This window comes from Pleuronectes platessa, chromosome 6 (assembly GCF_947347685.1).
Source record: "Pleuronectes platessa chromosome 6, fPlePla1.1, whole genome shotgun sequence".
Lineage (NCBI taxonomy): Eukaryota > Metazoa > Chordata > Actinopteri > Pleuronectiformes > Pleuronectidae > Pleuronectes > Pleuronectes platessa.
Window position 1 is genome coordinate 17,607,468 of NC_070631.1, and position 15,607 is coordinate 17,623,074.

At 40.3% G+C, this 15,607-nt stretch overlaps 1 protein-coding gene and 1 long non-coding RNA gene across 4 annotated transcripts; both read left to right on the top strand.

Moving 5' to 3' along the window:
- The first annotated feature begins 10,780 nt into the window (after positions 1-10,780).
- Positions 10,781-13,032, top strand: LOC128443058 (homeodomain-interacting protein kinase 3-like). Its single transcript, XM_053425754.1, has 7 exons — positions 10,781-10,825; positions 11,016-11,436; positions 11,583-11,764; positions 11,896-12,019; positions 12,267-12,365; positions 12,626-12,807; positions 12,897-13,032. Exons 2-7 carry the CDS (start codon positions 11,152-11,154, stop codon positions 12,961-12,963), a joined length of 939 nt encoding a protein of 312 aa, XP_053281729.1. The 5' UTR covers positions 10,781-10,825; positions 11,016-11,151; the 3' UTR covers positions 12,964-13,032.
- Positions 13,033-13,555: 523 nt separating this feature from the next.
- LOC128443091 (uncharacterized) lies at positions 13,556-15,297 on the top strand. Of its 3 annotated transcripts, XR_008338939.1 has the most exons (4): positions 13,556-14,608; positions 14,694-14,763; positions 14,873-14,991; positions 15,081-15,297. It is a non-coding gene; the product is annotated as an uncharacterized LOC128443091 (long non-coding RNA). The 3 variants fall into 3 exon arrangements; XR_008338938.1 differs by having other exon boundaries at positions 13,556-14,767; XR_008338937.1 differs by having other exon boundaries at positions 13,556-14,763.
- The last annotated feature ends 310 nt before the right edge of the window (positions 15,298-15,607 follow it).

A 15,607-nucleotide genomic window follows, 5' to 3' on the forward strand; every position in this document is an offset into this window, starting at 1 on the left:
AGTTTGGCTAAGTACACTGTGAGGAGTGCATTTAGCTGCCGACAGAAATGTGCTTTGTTAAAAAATTGTTATGCAGCCGGCAGTGATGTCACAGGGTCCTGGAGTACACCTGTGCAGGGGTGGACTGGGACAAAAATTCAGCCCTGGCATTGTCTGTCCAGACCAGCCCACTACATTATCAACGGACACCACATAGAAGTCCACAAATCTCGCGGCGTCTTCTCTCATGCATACTACTGTTACCACCTAGCTCAAAGATGGCAACAAGAAGGGAGGCCACACACAAACCTCTCATGCCAAAAGTAAATTTATTTAACTCCAAATCAAGATAGCTCTAACTACGTAGTGGGATGTGTCAAATATGTTACGCGTCAGTGGTGTTAACAGTGTTTGGATGTGTGAAAATAAGGTGTGATGTATGTTGTAAAGTGCAGAAGCAAAGAAAAACAAAGGCTGAGGGCCCCATGCCCCTGGAAGCAGCCTTTAGATCTGCAGCTGAAGCCCAGCCCAAAAGGGCAGGCCCAGGGTGACGCCCCTGCCAGCTCTACCTGTGTCTGGAAAACAACTCTTCAGACTCTCACATGTCAAGTGGTCAACCTGAGAAGGACATGGATACATTATAATGTCTCTAATCATCACAAATTAAGTATGATTTCATAAAACATAAAACATGATAAACTCACCAGACTAGAGGAGACTCAACAGACAAACTTTGGTACAGTGAAGGCAGAGAGTGGAGACAGACAGAGAGCAAGTCCTCGAACATGGACAGAGGGGGAACAACTCCTCAGGCTCTCACATATCAAGTGGTCAACCTGAGAAGGACATGGATACATTATAATGTCTGAAAAATAAAGAAAATGTTTTCCTCTGTCCTGAACCTAGAGTTGAGAACTTTTTGGATGTGTGTTTCTTTTAAAACCTTTTGAAAATTATTATAATAATGAAGTATGAATTTATACATTAAAAAATACATGATAAACTTACAATTCTAACAGTGGTCCCAAATGTCCACATATAAAACAGAGGGAGAACGACTCCTCAAATATATCACAACAACCTGTAATAATTGATAATTTAGTGTACATGATCACACCATTAAGGATCAACACATAAGCACTCTCATCTCTATTTACAGCTCAGAAAGTTTACTGGTGCTATGGCAACAGTAAACGACGTTAGTAGCTCTTAGCTAGCTTAGCTAAATCATCTGAACAATAATAACCCATAATATCACAATTTGGCATATTAAAACAAAATCAAAAACGTTTTCTACTCTGTTTTGGACATGTCTCAAAAATGTAGCCTAGCCAGCCCCAGGCCAACGTTACTTAACATGTCTGCCTCCACTCGCTCATCATTGTCGAGTCCTCCTCGCTCGTCTCCCGGCGCACCTGCTGCTGCTGGGCTGGTGAACCCGGCACCAAACAGGTCCGTCAGTTTGGCACATTTAGCAGCCTCCACCTCCAGAGACTTAGGCTTTTTTTCCCGATGCTTCTCAGCGCCACCCGGGCGCTTTTTACTCTTATTATCCATTTTAAGTTTCTGTCTCAGCAGCAGCCCGTCCCGCGACTTCACCCCCCCAAATTGAATGAGGTCCCGCCCCACCCTGGTTTGCGTTGTGATTGACAGCACTGTCAGGGCTCTCTGAGCCTGTCAGCCCATGACTGATTGACAATGACAAACAATAGACCAATAATATGTGTCGATGCTGGCAACACACTGCTAGCCCTCTGTAGCCAATTGGCCGGCCCAATTGGAGGGAATTTAGAGAGGAAGAAGAGAAAAAAAAACAAAAAAAAAACATAGCGGACCAGACCGGCCCACATTGGGTCAACGGCCCACCGGGACGATGCCCGGTATGCCAGATGGCCAGTCCACCCCTGCACCTGTGACATCACTCCAGCAGAACGAGAAGTGCAATGGCTGCAGGTCAGTGAAAACAAGCTGTTCAGGATGGCAGGACGGATTTGTGGGAGAGCAACTTGGCAGTCTCGAGTCAAATTTTAATTTACTTTAATTGAATTGGATTTGGCTGAAACACTGTGTACCACTGAGACTCCAGAGGTGTGTTGTGGACTCAAACACTTCACCCACCCCTCCATCGGCATAGTAGATAATGAGTGAATTTACATTTTTCTGTAAGCTTTCCCTTTATTCTGGAACCAGGTCGACCAGCTGAATCGTGGCCATACAACATTTCGGAGGGAAAAAAAAGAAGGGTAAAAGGTACAAGACTTTATATATGGTTATTTAAAAGGGAGGGGACTAAACAAATGACCTTCAGCTGCTTCTTCTTGTGTTGAGCATTGGAATAACCTTCAGCCCTTTCACCTCTTTTCCTCAAGTCAGAGAGAGAAATCATGGTAGCTCTGTGGTGTAATGTAACGTTTACATCCGATCGTATCCGATATGATTTCAGTAGTTGTGGTAAACGAGGAGCTGCACCAATCAGAGACGTAGCTGTTACCCCTGAGGATTGTGGGTGGTGTAGTAGACTTGTGGCTTGTATACAACATTGGTTCACAATCTCTGTGATGGTTACAATGATATGGATGATAATGACAAATTCTATTCATAAGATGAATGAATTTTACTTCCAGCACCACACTGTTGAGCTCTATGGACTGGCAGGTAAACATACATGTTGTGTAACTTAACAAAATAAAGGATGGGGCATTGAGGACATTTGGGAAATCAGCAGACTGGGTGTCAACAAAAATAAATCTAATATTAGAATATGCATCTTTAAATAATATATTGTTTAATCATCACTTTACACTAAATTTGTATTTCTTAAACACCACCACTACTACTACTACTACTACTACTACTAATGCTGCTACTTCAGTACACAATATGGCAGCTTTTAAGGCCCAGCTAAAAATAAATAAACCCCTCACAATTATCTTTTCTTCACCCATTTCATTAGTAAGTGCAAACTCTAAAATCAGGAGGGAATCAGTCATCTCCCCACAGGGCTAACACTTTGGCAAACACTATCAAAGCCACAGCAGCACAGTCACTAAGTCTTTGATACACTCAATACTGTCACTGTGGCTGGGCCAAACCACCGTCCACCACTGCCTCTCTGTCACCGTCACAAGATCGTAGTGAGGAATCCCTTTATCATGTAATCACAGTTAACGCTAACACACAAAACAAAAACATTAGAGACAGAAGTGCCTGGAGAGTTTTTAAGATATTTTGGTGACTGGGACTGAAACAAGAGAAGAGACAGAGACGAGAGAGGAGAAGTGAAGACGTGCGACTGAAAGAAAGGGAAGAGGCGACGAGATCGGGTGAAACACCACACGGACGGCAGCTGTTGTGAGACAGCGAGAATATCTGGTCTCTGTATGTTTGACCTGGACATGTCAAAGATGAGACAAAGAGTCACAGAGAATGACAGACTGTGGGTGGACGTCCCTCTCTCTCTAACCCAGACTGTGAGACAGAATCCATACAGCACATTACTCCAGAGCTTTCTCTGCACTTCTTTCCTTAGAAAACCACAAACGTGTGGTGTGGAAGTGTGAAACCTTAACATGGATGTAGTACGATTGTTACCTTGGTAAGTATCAACTATGTAGGAACTGTATATGTAAAAACACTGTGTATATATAAATGCAAATGTAAGAATTCATATTTTTTATACGTTATTAGTTTGAAGTTATATGTCTTTTTTAATAAACAGCTGTAATGCTGCATTGGACGCTAATGGGTTAGCTTTTTGTTACCTAACGCAGTGCAAAATAAACTGCAGGTTGTTATGGTTCTTAGGAAATGGCCGGCCAGTTTTATGCAGTGATCTTGATGTGGTTGATCCATATTCTCTCATAGCAGCTGCAGTCTGTAGCTCTTTTATAGTGATTGTTGGTCTCTGTCTTACTCTTTCCCTAGATTTCAAATGAATGCTTTCAGTGCTCACTGGGGTGTCCAACCTTAGAATTCACTTTGTACCATTTTTGTAATGTATGTATCTCTATTACTTCTGTACCTCATCCTCATAAAATTCTATATGTTTGTCATTCAACTGACAATATTATGATCAGCAATCAGCATAATTAACTTTGTCTATACTCTGATCAAATGTATTTATTGTCATATTTTACTTCACAGAACATACACACTGAGGCCAACACTTCCATGGGGAAAACTGTGATGGGAGTGTATGTCATACACAAGGTGGGTGCGGAGCCTGAAGATGAGCCAGAGGACATTGGTGTCCTGATTGAGGGTGGGGAGGTCCTCAGTGGTTTGGGTAACATTGCAATTGCCTGTGCTCTGCTCTTTGGACTGATATACTGTCTGAACCTGAGCTACCCACCAGAGCTCAAATGCACTTTTGAAGTCCTGCAGAAGATTCTCCTAAACCTGGATGGGCAGAGGTTGTCGTCCAAGGCACAGTTCCTGAAGAACAAGCTTCTGTAGTGAATGAGCTTAAAGAAGACTGAAAGAAGCCTGGTATTTGTATATATATATATATGATTTCTTTCTTTGTTTGTTTTTAGGGCCCGAGCACTGACATGAAAGGTCAGGTGAGACCCTATTGAAATTGTAATAATTATTATTATTATTATTCAGGCAAATTAATTTCCTTTTTGAGGGCTTTAAGATGCTCAAATTCTTACCAAAATTGGCAGTTAGAAAGTGGTGAAAATGTACGTATTCTGGAGGAATTTTCAATGGGCATCGCAAAATGTCTCAATGGTGCCCCCCGAGTGGGCTCATTGGTGGAATAGTAATGGTTCTCTTACTACAATGGAATGCTAAGTGTTTACGGTATACGGATACTTGGAGACTTTATTTGATAGATTTATTCAAGTAAGAGTTGGGACAGCTTTATCAGGAAGCTAATGGTGGAAAATGGTACTCCTCAGGGCAGTGTCATTAGTCCACTATTGTCTTCCATTATGATTAATGATGTATTCTCTCAAGTTCAGGGTGATATTAGGCGGGCTCCTTTTATTCTGTCTTTGGTTCATTGGCAGGTGGCAACTAACATCAGAGTGCATTACCGCCACCTTTTGGATCTACTAGCTGCATTTAAACCTTATAGAGCACTATAATGTTTAATCATAGGCAACATGCATGCACGTTGCCTATGATTATGGATTTTAACTTTTTTACCTATAATGAAATCTAGTAGTAGCTGGTTGGAATGCATCTTAACATAGGTTGCAACAAAGAGGAAAAATAATACATTTCCACTTCAACACACCATCAAACTTCATTGAAGAAGAAGAAGAATTTCAGCACACTCTATCAACTTTTAACAATGAAAAAGTTACTTCGAACCTTGAGAAATTTCTTCGGGCAATGCTTCTGTTATAGGTGAGCATAGTGCAACTTATCTCACAGACTTTGGTCGTTTCATTTATACATTTAAGAGGACAGGAATTTTCAGAAGAAAGCCTTCTCAAAGCATTCACAAAGCAGTAGCTGGTCAATACTACGTGAGAATAAGGGCTATAAAACATATGCAGAAACAGAACAAAGATACAGACCACCAGATTTCTGTCTATTTTGAGGAAGATTATAACAATATGGAGGTATGCACCGGAGAGTGAGAGATAGTAGAGGTTAGGAGGGAGGACTACAGGTGAGAGCTGATGAAGAGTTGGAGTTGATGATCATATTGAGATTTGATGAGGAGTAGCAGACACACTAGGCGTGTGAACAACACACAAACGACACACAGGTGATCTGCGGCTCAACCCCCGCCTGTGAGTCCAGAGAGTTAATAAGATCGACGGTGAACACTGTGGGCTCATTGGTGGAATAGTAATGGTTCTGTTACTACAGTGGAATGCTAAGTGTTTACGGTATACGGATACTTGGAGACTTTATTTGATAGGTTTATTCAAGTAAGAGTTGGGACAGCTTTATCAGGAAGCTAATGGTGGATAATGGTACTACTCAAGGCAGTGTCATTAGTCCACTATTGTTTTCCATTATGATTAATGATGTATTCTCTCAAGTTCAGGGTGATATTAGGCGGGCTCCTTTTATTCTGTCTTTGGTTCAATGGCAGGTGGCAACTAACATCAGAGTGCATTACCGCCACCTATTGGATCTACTAGCTGCATTTAAACCTTATAGAGCACTATAATGTTTAATCATAGGCAACATGCATGCACGTTGCCTATGATTATGGATTTTAACTTTTTACCTATAATGAAATCTAGTAGTAGCTGGTTGGAATGCATCTTAACATAGGTTGCAACAAAGAGGAAAAATAATACATTTCCACTTCAGCACACCATCAAACTTCATTGAAGAAGAGGAAGAATTTCAGCACACTCTATCAACTTTTAACAATGAAAAAATTACTTCGAACCTTGAGAAATTTCTTCGGGCAATGCTTCTCTTATAGGTGAGCACAGTGCAACATATCTCACAGACTTTGGTCGTTTCATTTATACATTTAAGAGGACAGGAATTATCAGAAGAAAGCCTTCTCAAAGCATTCACAAAGCAGTAGCTGGTCAATACTACGTGAGAATAAGGGCTATAAAACATATGCAGAAACAGAACAAAGATACAGACCACCAGATTTCTGTCTATTTTGAGGAAGATTATAACAATAGGGAGGTATGCACCGGAGAGTGAGAGATAGTAGAGGTTAGGAGGGAGGACTACAGGTGAGAGCTGATGAAGAGTTGGAGTTGATGATCATATTGAGATTTGATGAGGAGAGAGGAATTTTTTCAGTGAGTCCAGTGAAATTGATTTCTGTGTTGAAAAACAATGCAGGTAAGAGACATCAGCAAGGCTAAGATTTCAGAGATGGGAATTGTTGATTGTATGTAGGAATTAAGAGCAGAGGGAGCGGCAGGATTGATGAGAGAAATACAATAAAAACAAGTTAAACTGGTGAGTGTAAGCGGCTTTTAGAGAAGAAGTAAGGGAGTGATTCGCGGGGGTCTCAAACCTGAAAGGTGGAACTTTAAAAGGTGCTCGGTGGTAGCTTGCAGGTAACTCAAGGGGAATGAGGAAAGACAGTGAGTGATTGAGTTTGAGGAGGAAGTGCTCCCAAAGAATGTAACTATTGGCTTCTTATATGCTCTAGTGTTAGAGGTACAGCGCTGACCAGCTGCCTGGTGTGCGCTCTGTGCGCACTACAATGGCCTGAGTGTAAAGACTGAGAGCTCCTGCCCCAGATAATGTACTGCACATGCTGCTCAATTTCGGCTTCCTCATTATTTTTAGAAGATAACCCGCAAAACGGCCGCCATCCAAACGTGCAATCTGTTGTAATGTACATGCAATTTGGCACTCTTTGTTTGGGATCTTAGTAGATCAGGCCCAGAGAGTATATTACCAAGCGAATAAGGTGCTAGAATTGTCAAAGATTTGGAATGGATCTCTTCCTAGAATAGAATGGTCAGAGTTCGTTGATGGTGGTGGAGAGCAAATTTGGATTTGGTCCACATGGAATGAACATGTACTCAGGGTATTCTCCAAATGTGGAAAAATAATAAACGTGATGAGATGTCTAACAGGGTCAGAATGGGGAGAGAGCAGGTCGTCAATGAAAAAATATTTATGAAGGGCTCTTTATATTTGTGCTATGGTTGTATTGCTGATGGTTCAGCAGCTAAAACATTGTAAAAAGGTTGGAGAAAATGGAAGCTCAAGCTTTGAGACCCAATTGGGACTGCTTTCACTCCAAACACTGAAACTTGGGTCTGGTTTGAGTGAATTTGACTTTGTTCAAAGTAGAATAAGACTAATCAGTAGCTGTGTTTGTGTCTGTCAAGATCAAGCTCAGCTGAAAGAGAAAAAAAAGCAGACAAGAAGAGACAGAAAGGCTGCGTAAGAAAAGACAGTCCCTCAGCCGGCAAGACTCCCACTGAACCGCCAACCAGGAAGATACCTTTACGAGAAAGACTCTTTGGGAAACCGGTGGTAAGGATATATAAGAAGAAGTGGCAAGAAAGGATCCCAAAAGACAGTCCCATAACCACCAAGACTGCCACTGAAAAGCCAATCAGGGAGATACTATCAGAGGAACATCTCTTAAAGAAACCAGTGGTAAGGTTTCACGTTGAATAGATTTTAGAAGTCAATAAGATATGTATTCTTTTATAATCTTGGACAATCAAAATGTATGACTTTCCTTTTTACTCTACAGGGAAAAAAATCTGTTTTGAAAACAGTTAACAGAGAACAACGCTGCATCTCAAGGTAAGTCAAACCTCTCCCTGCAATCACTACCCTAAAAAAAAGAATGTCAGATATTTCTGTGCACGCTGTGTTTTACATTAACATTTACGGGTTTACCTCAGTAAAATGTTTTATAAAAAGGTTAGCACGATGGAGTAAGTTCTTCATCACATTTTTCAGCAGGGTTGTATGGCTGGTGGGGTTTTCTGTTTCCAATTCGACATAGTCAGGCTCTGGCTCAGTGTGTGATAAAATGTATCAAATTGTTGATTTATCCTTTTACAAAGAGATTTTATCAACAGCCATAACTTTTTTCACAGTAGAATAAATATAATCAGTAGGTGTGTTTTTGTCTGTCAGCAGTGGTGACTCCACTGATATTTCAGCAACTGCAACAAGAGCAGCTAAAGGAAAAAAAAAGGTATATAAGAAGAAGCAGCAACTCCTGACTCTAAAAGACACTCCCTTAACCACCAAGACTGCAATTGCTCAGCCAATCAGGGAGATACTATCAGAGGAACATCTCTTAAAGAAACCGGTGGTAAGGTTCCACGTTGAATAGATTTTAGAAGTCAATAAGATATGTATTATTTTATAATCTTGGACAATCAAAATGTATGACTTTCCTTTTTACTCTACAGGGAAAAAAATCTGTTTTGAAAACAGTTAAAAGAGAACAACGCTGCATCTCAAGGTAAGTGAAACCTCTCCCTGCAATCACTACCCTTAAAAAAAAGAATGTCAGATATTTCTGTGCACGCTGTGTTTTACATTAACATTTACGGGTTTACCTCAGTAAAATGTTTTATAAAAAGGTTAGCACGATGGAGTAAGTTCTTCATCACATTTTTCAGCAGGGTTGTATGGGCTGGTGGGGTTTTCTGTTTCCAATTCGACATAGTCAGGCTCTGGCTCAGTGTGTCATAAAATGTATCAAATTGTTGATTTATCCTTTTACAAAGAGATTTTATCAACAGCCACAACTTTTTTCACAGTAGAATAAATATAATCAGTAGGTGTGTTTTTGTCTGTCAGCAGTGGTGACTCCACTGATATTCCTGCAACTGGAACAAGAGCAGCTAAAGGAAAGAAAAAGGTATATAAGAAGAAGCTTCAAGACCGGATCCCAAAAAACAGTCCCTCAACCACCAAGACTGCAACTGAAAAGCCAATCAGGGAGATACCATCAGATGAACAACTCTTAAAGAAACCAGTGGTAAGGTTTCACGTTGAATAGATTTTAGAAGTCAATAAGATATGTATTCTTTTATAATCGTGGACAATCGAAATGTATGACTTTTGTTTTTACTTTATAGGAAAAAAAATCTGTTTCGAAAACAGATAAAAGAGAACAAAGCTGCATCTCAAGGTAAGTGAAACCTCTCCCTGCAATCACTACCCTAAAAAAAAGAATGTCAGATATTTCTGTGCACGCTGTGTTTTACATTAACATTTACGGGTTTACCTCAGTAAAATTTTTTATAAAAAGGTTAGCACGATGGAGTAAGTTCTTCATCACATTTTTCAGCAGGGTTGTATGGGCTGGTGGGGTTTTCTGTTTCCAATTAAAATGGTTGATTTATCCTTTTAAAAAGAGATTTTATCAACAGCCACAACCTTTTTTACATTAGAATAAATATAATCAGTAGGTGTGTTTTTGTCTGTCAGCAGTTGTGACTCCACTGATATTCCAGCAACTGCAACAAGAGCAGCTAAAGGAAAGAAAAAGGTATATAAGAAGAAGCCGCAACTCCTGACTCTAAAAGACAGTCCCTCAACCACCAAGACTGCAATTGCTCAGCCAATCAGGGAGATACTATCAGAGGAACATCTCTTAAAGAAACCAGTGGTAAGGTTCCACGTTGAATAGATTTTAGAAGTCAATAAGATATGTATTCTTTTATAATCGTGGACAATCAAAATGTATGACTTTTTTTTTTACTCTGCAGGGAAAAAAATCTGTTTCGAAAACAGATAAAAGAGAAAAAAGCTGCATCTCAAGGTAAGTGAAACCTCTCCCTGCAATCACTACCCTAAAAAAAAGAATGTCAGATATTTCTGTGCAGGCTGTGTTTTACATTAACATTTACGGGTTTACCTCAGTAAAATGTTTTATAAAAAGGTTAGCACGATGGAGTAAGTCCTGCATCACATTTTTTAGCAGGGTTGTATGGGCTGGTGGGGTTTTCTGTTTCCAATTCGACATAGTCAGGCTTTGTGCTCAGTGTGTCATAAAATGTATAAAATTGTTGATTCATCCTTTTACAAAGAGATTTTATCAACAGCCACAACTTAGATTAAGAATACTCAGTAGGTGTGTTTGTGTCTCTCAGCAATTGTGACTCCACTGATATTCCAGCAACTTTAACAAGAGCAGCTGAAGAAAAGAAAAAGGGATATAAGAAGAAGCTTCAAGACCGGATCCCAAAGGACAGTCCCTCAACCACCAAGACTGCAACTGTACAGGCAATCAGGGAGATACCTTCAGATCTCTTAAAGAAACCAGTGGTAAGGTTCCACGTTAAATCCATTTGAGAAGTCAATAAGATATGTATTCTTTTATAATCTTGGACAATTCAAATTTATGGAATTTGTTTTTACAGGAAACTAAAACTGTTTCGAAAACAGATGGAGAACCAAGCTCCATCTCAAGGTAAGTCAAACCTCTCCCTGCAATCACTACCCTAAAAAAAAAAGAATGTCAGATATTACTTGTAGAGTTTAAAGATTATAAGGACTGAGCTTGATGAATGGTCTATAAACTCTTATTCTACCTACCTGGCTGATAGGAACTGGTATAATTGGCTGCATCTAACTTTTTTCTTTTCTATTCTCCTGACAAGTGTGAAAGATCACCAGCCTAAATATTCCATCACTGTGTCTCACAACAGTGAGTTAAATATCAGTGAAGGAGACCTGATCCCCTCCCCCACAACACAATACCTTGCACAAAAATACCTTGGCAACGGCGCGTATGGAATGGTCATCCAATGCAGGAATGTGACCACCGGAGAGACGGTGGCTCTAAAAATCATCGAAAGCCTCTGGGACATTGACTATGCACAAGTAGAGGAGGTCATCCTTCAAAACATGAAGAAGCTGAACTCAGACAGGTTCAACATCGTCAGATTGTACGAGTCCTTCTTCTACAAGGAACACTACTGTCTTGTGTTTGAGCTCCTGGATATGGATCTGCAGAAATTCAAACGGATCAGCCCGGGTCAACACCTTCAGCTGAAGCAGATTCGCCCCATTCTGCAGCAGGTTTGTTTTTTAAACTCAAGCTCTTACACTAACTGCTTTGTAGCGTGAAGGGTAAACTTGGTCGCTAAAAAGTGACTGTTACAGTTGTTGTTGATGAAATGAACTCTGTAGCTCATGGTCTATTATTATGCTTTTCATGATTTCAGCTAGCTACAGCCTTGGACTTTTTGAACAGCACAGGGATCATTCATGCAGATTTGAAGCCAGATAACATCATGCTGGTGGATCATGTCAGGCAGCCACTGAAAGTTAAAGTTATTGACTTTGGCATATCCTTCGATGATCCTGAGGAAATGCTCGGTCAAAACGTCCAGACCTTGTGGTACAGGTAAGTAGCTGACAGCATATCTGTATACCTGGGACAGCTGTGTTTGCTGTAAATAATTGGACAAGTCCTGTACACTGGCATGTCAGGTTTATATCTCAGAAACTGAATATGTTTGTGTTTCTTATCCTAAGGGCTCCTGAGATTCTGTATCAAGATCATTTCAGCGGGAAAATCGACGTATGGTCTCTCGGCTGCATTGCTGCTGAGCTGTCGATGGGCAAACCGCTGTTCCGTTCCAAGGATGAGGATGATTTGGTCAGTATCTGCACTTAAAACACACCAATCACGTACAGTTCTGCCTTGATGTTTGTGTATTTTCAAATCCATTCAATTGATTATTATAGTGAAAGAGTTTCCAGTAGAAGTTCACTGATTTTTACTATTCTACTAATGAGACAAACTTCATTCATATGTGTCAGTAACAGAAGTGAACCTGATGTACATGATCAACAATGTAAACTTGAAGTTAAATAACTCTCACAATGTTGTGTTTTTTCCACAGATGGGGAAAATTGCAGTTGCACAAAGAGATCCACGGCATGAAGGAAACCTCCTTCCACATGCGTTCTGGCCAAGATCTTGGATGGAAGGCAGATTTATGGTATCAAACTATTTTACAACCATTTAGCTGGCTCCACTAGCTCACTAATTAAGGTGTCTTTTGTTCAGTCTGTGTTTCTTTCCCCTGTGCCATCCACTGCCTTTTGAGCAATCTATCTCAATGAAACAATTCTTAATTTCAGTCAATAGGTTAAATTCTAGTTTGAGATCACCAGCATGGATGAATTTATAACAGCACAATGCCTTCATACTCCCAACACGAGGACATCTAACATGTTGGTTCTCCTCATCTTGTTAAAGGGGGATCATCCTGTCTGGTTTCAAGACGTCCAAGCTGAATTTTGTGACCTGCAGTGCTTCATGGACCTAATGACTCAGATGCTGATGATGAGTCAGTATAAAAGAATTACCCCCGGCAGAATTCTCCAGCATCCATTCATCACCATGAGCCACCTTCAAGGCTCATACAAAAACAGCCTCTAGTAAGTCTGTGTTGTTGGACATGGGTGCAAAATATAAGAGATATAAGGTGATTACGGTGTTTGACTCAGCAGTTTCATTTGTCTTCCAGTTTGAAGTCATGCAAGGATCTGATGGACATCTGCCAGGATCAGAGCTCTGAGGATGGAGGACATTGAGACCAGGTGATCCTGCAAATGTTCCTGAAGGAGGACTCCTCCAGCAGCACTGCCAGCCCAGCCAAGGAGGGCAGCAAAGTGAATGCAAAGTCTGGCAACAGGTGTATGTTTGAAATATCTTTCTGTTGGATCATTTTATATTGTAGAAGAATAGTTCAACATTTTGGTAAATATTTAGTTTTTTTGCTCAGAGTTCAATGGAATGAATGATACAACTGTCATAACTATGGATCTGGAGCCAAGTGCATTTTAGAATTTGAGTTTTTAGAAATGTCCAATAACTGCTCTATGATCAAGAGTTAAATTATTTTCTAATCCACATCTCAGACCAGAAGACTCCCAAGCCAAGGTCAGAAGGAGTGAACGACTGGCAGCCACTTGAAAGGGCACAAGTGGGAAAACAGGCCCAAACCAGTCCAAGAGGATGAGAGAGAGGCATGATCCCTCATCCAATGGCAACCCCTCAAGAAAGAAGAGACACATGGGCCCTGCTGGAATGAGAGACTCCCAAGCCAAAGTCAGAAGGAGGGAACGACTGGCAGCCATTCGAAAAGGTGCAAGTGGGCAAACGGGCCCAAACCAGTCCAAGAGGATGAGAGAGAGGCATGATCCCTCATCCAATGGCAACCCCTCAAGAAAGAAGAGACACATGGGCCCTGCTGGAATGAGAGACTCCCAAGCCAAAGTCAGAAGGAGGGAACGACTGGCAGCCATTCAAAAAGGTGCAAGTGGGCAAACGGGCCTTCCTTGGTTTTTTAATAATGAAAAATTGTACAGGCGAACATCCATTTTCACCATGTTAACACAAATCGCTTGACAATGTCAGCGATCTCATATGTTGAAGAACCATTACACAGAAGAGCTCGAGGAGTTCACCAAGGTGAAGGGAAAAAAGAACAAACTGTGTGCGCACATGTATCACTCGACTTCCAAAAGGGGCCCGATCGAGAACTTCCACAGATTTATACATTCTTAACGATTTACAACTTCTCATCAATACCACTTCAGAAATTGAACTTGACAACACACGCAGTTAGGGTATCCACAAATTATAACCCCTAACCTCAACAATACAAAACCACTGCAAAGGAAACCACAAAGTGACAGCAAAGTGTTTGTCAAACTCACACTCAAGATTCAAACAAAACTATTCTTCTTAAATTTACACTTCGTCACTTTGAACAAAGTCATATACATTGAACTACAAATAACATGAAGCAAGGAATAGAGACTCATCAAGCTTAATCATTCATTTTAGGATATGATGAATAATATCTTGGTAATTTAACAACTAGTAGTAATATTTCAGCAATAACTATTTGTGAATCATTATGTAGCGTACATCATTAGGGTAAATAAAATAAATAAAATAATGAAAAAGTATAAAACGGGTATAGTTTCAGAAATGGTACCATGGCTGCATCTAACAATAACTGTCTATTGTGCTAATGATTAATACAATAATTATTCAGATTATATAATGTAAAAAACAGTTAGTTAATAAATAACTAAGGATCGTCAATAATGGATGTAGCCACTTTCAATAGCCAAAGATGAATAATTAAATGTAGTTCTCCGTAGTTTTTGTTTGTTTGTAGGAAACTCCCTCTTCACAGCTGTGATGAAAATGGCCGGCGGAGCGAGGGTATGAATAAAGAAGAGCTGTTCTGTTTAAAATACATCCTCCAGCTTTACTTTATCTGATCCATTACATAGTTTTTTTTTCACAGCCGGATTCCTGCACACAATGACGCAGTCACTGCACATTACGCCGAGACTCGCTGAAAGACCGCATTTGCAGTACGTAAGTATGTGTTTAGGATTTTTGCTGTGGATCATCCAACGGTGATGCAGCAAGGCTATTTCCGTTTATTAATAATAAACTCATGTTACTCATATTGTTTTACAGCTGCCTGTACTATGACGTCCTAAGACCCACTATGAGCCGGTATGAAGGAGCTTCCAGTACAACCAACCGGACCTTGCCTCAGCATTGAGGAGTTCAGGAGACGGCAGAGAAGAAAGAGGGTAAGGTTTGATTCATTAAATCATTTTTCAGATGCATGTAGGTGTATGTTGTCATTGAACTGTGCTTATTGTACTGATTGTGTCTACAGCTGATTGAAGCGGGACAGATGACATGGATCCATCCTTCCACAGCCAGGAGCTCAACAACCTGTGTGCCACACTTCAAATAAGACTAGAAGCTACACTGGATCTCACAGCTACACACCACAGACGTCTACACACCACAGACGTCTACACACTGGGGCAGATTCAGACAGAGTCCCACAAAGAACATATGACCCAGAGGCTGCAAAGAGACATTTCAAGCTTCACCTGATTAGCTTTTCTTTTTTTTTTTTTTTAACTTTTTATTTTAGTCTTTTCACATTTTTAAAGGACATACACACAATACAAGTACAATAACATAAACAATAACGAGGGGGCGCACCAGTATAACAGTTTTATACATATTTTCTTTGATTGTCCAAAGCTTATCCTGATAGTGAAGCGTCATCTAATTCTTCAATAAAGGTAGTCCATTTCTCCCATTTACTTGGGAAAATCGCTCCTCTGGATCTGAGAGAGAAAGTAATTTTTTCCATTGTCTTAATCTGTTTTACTATGTCCATCCATTGTT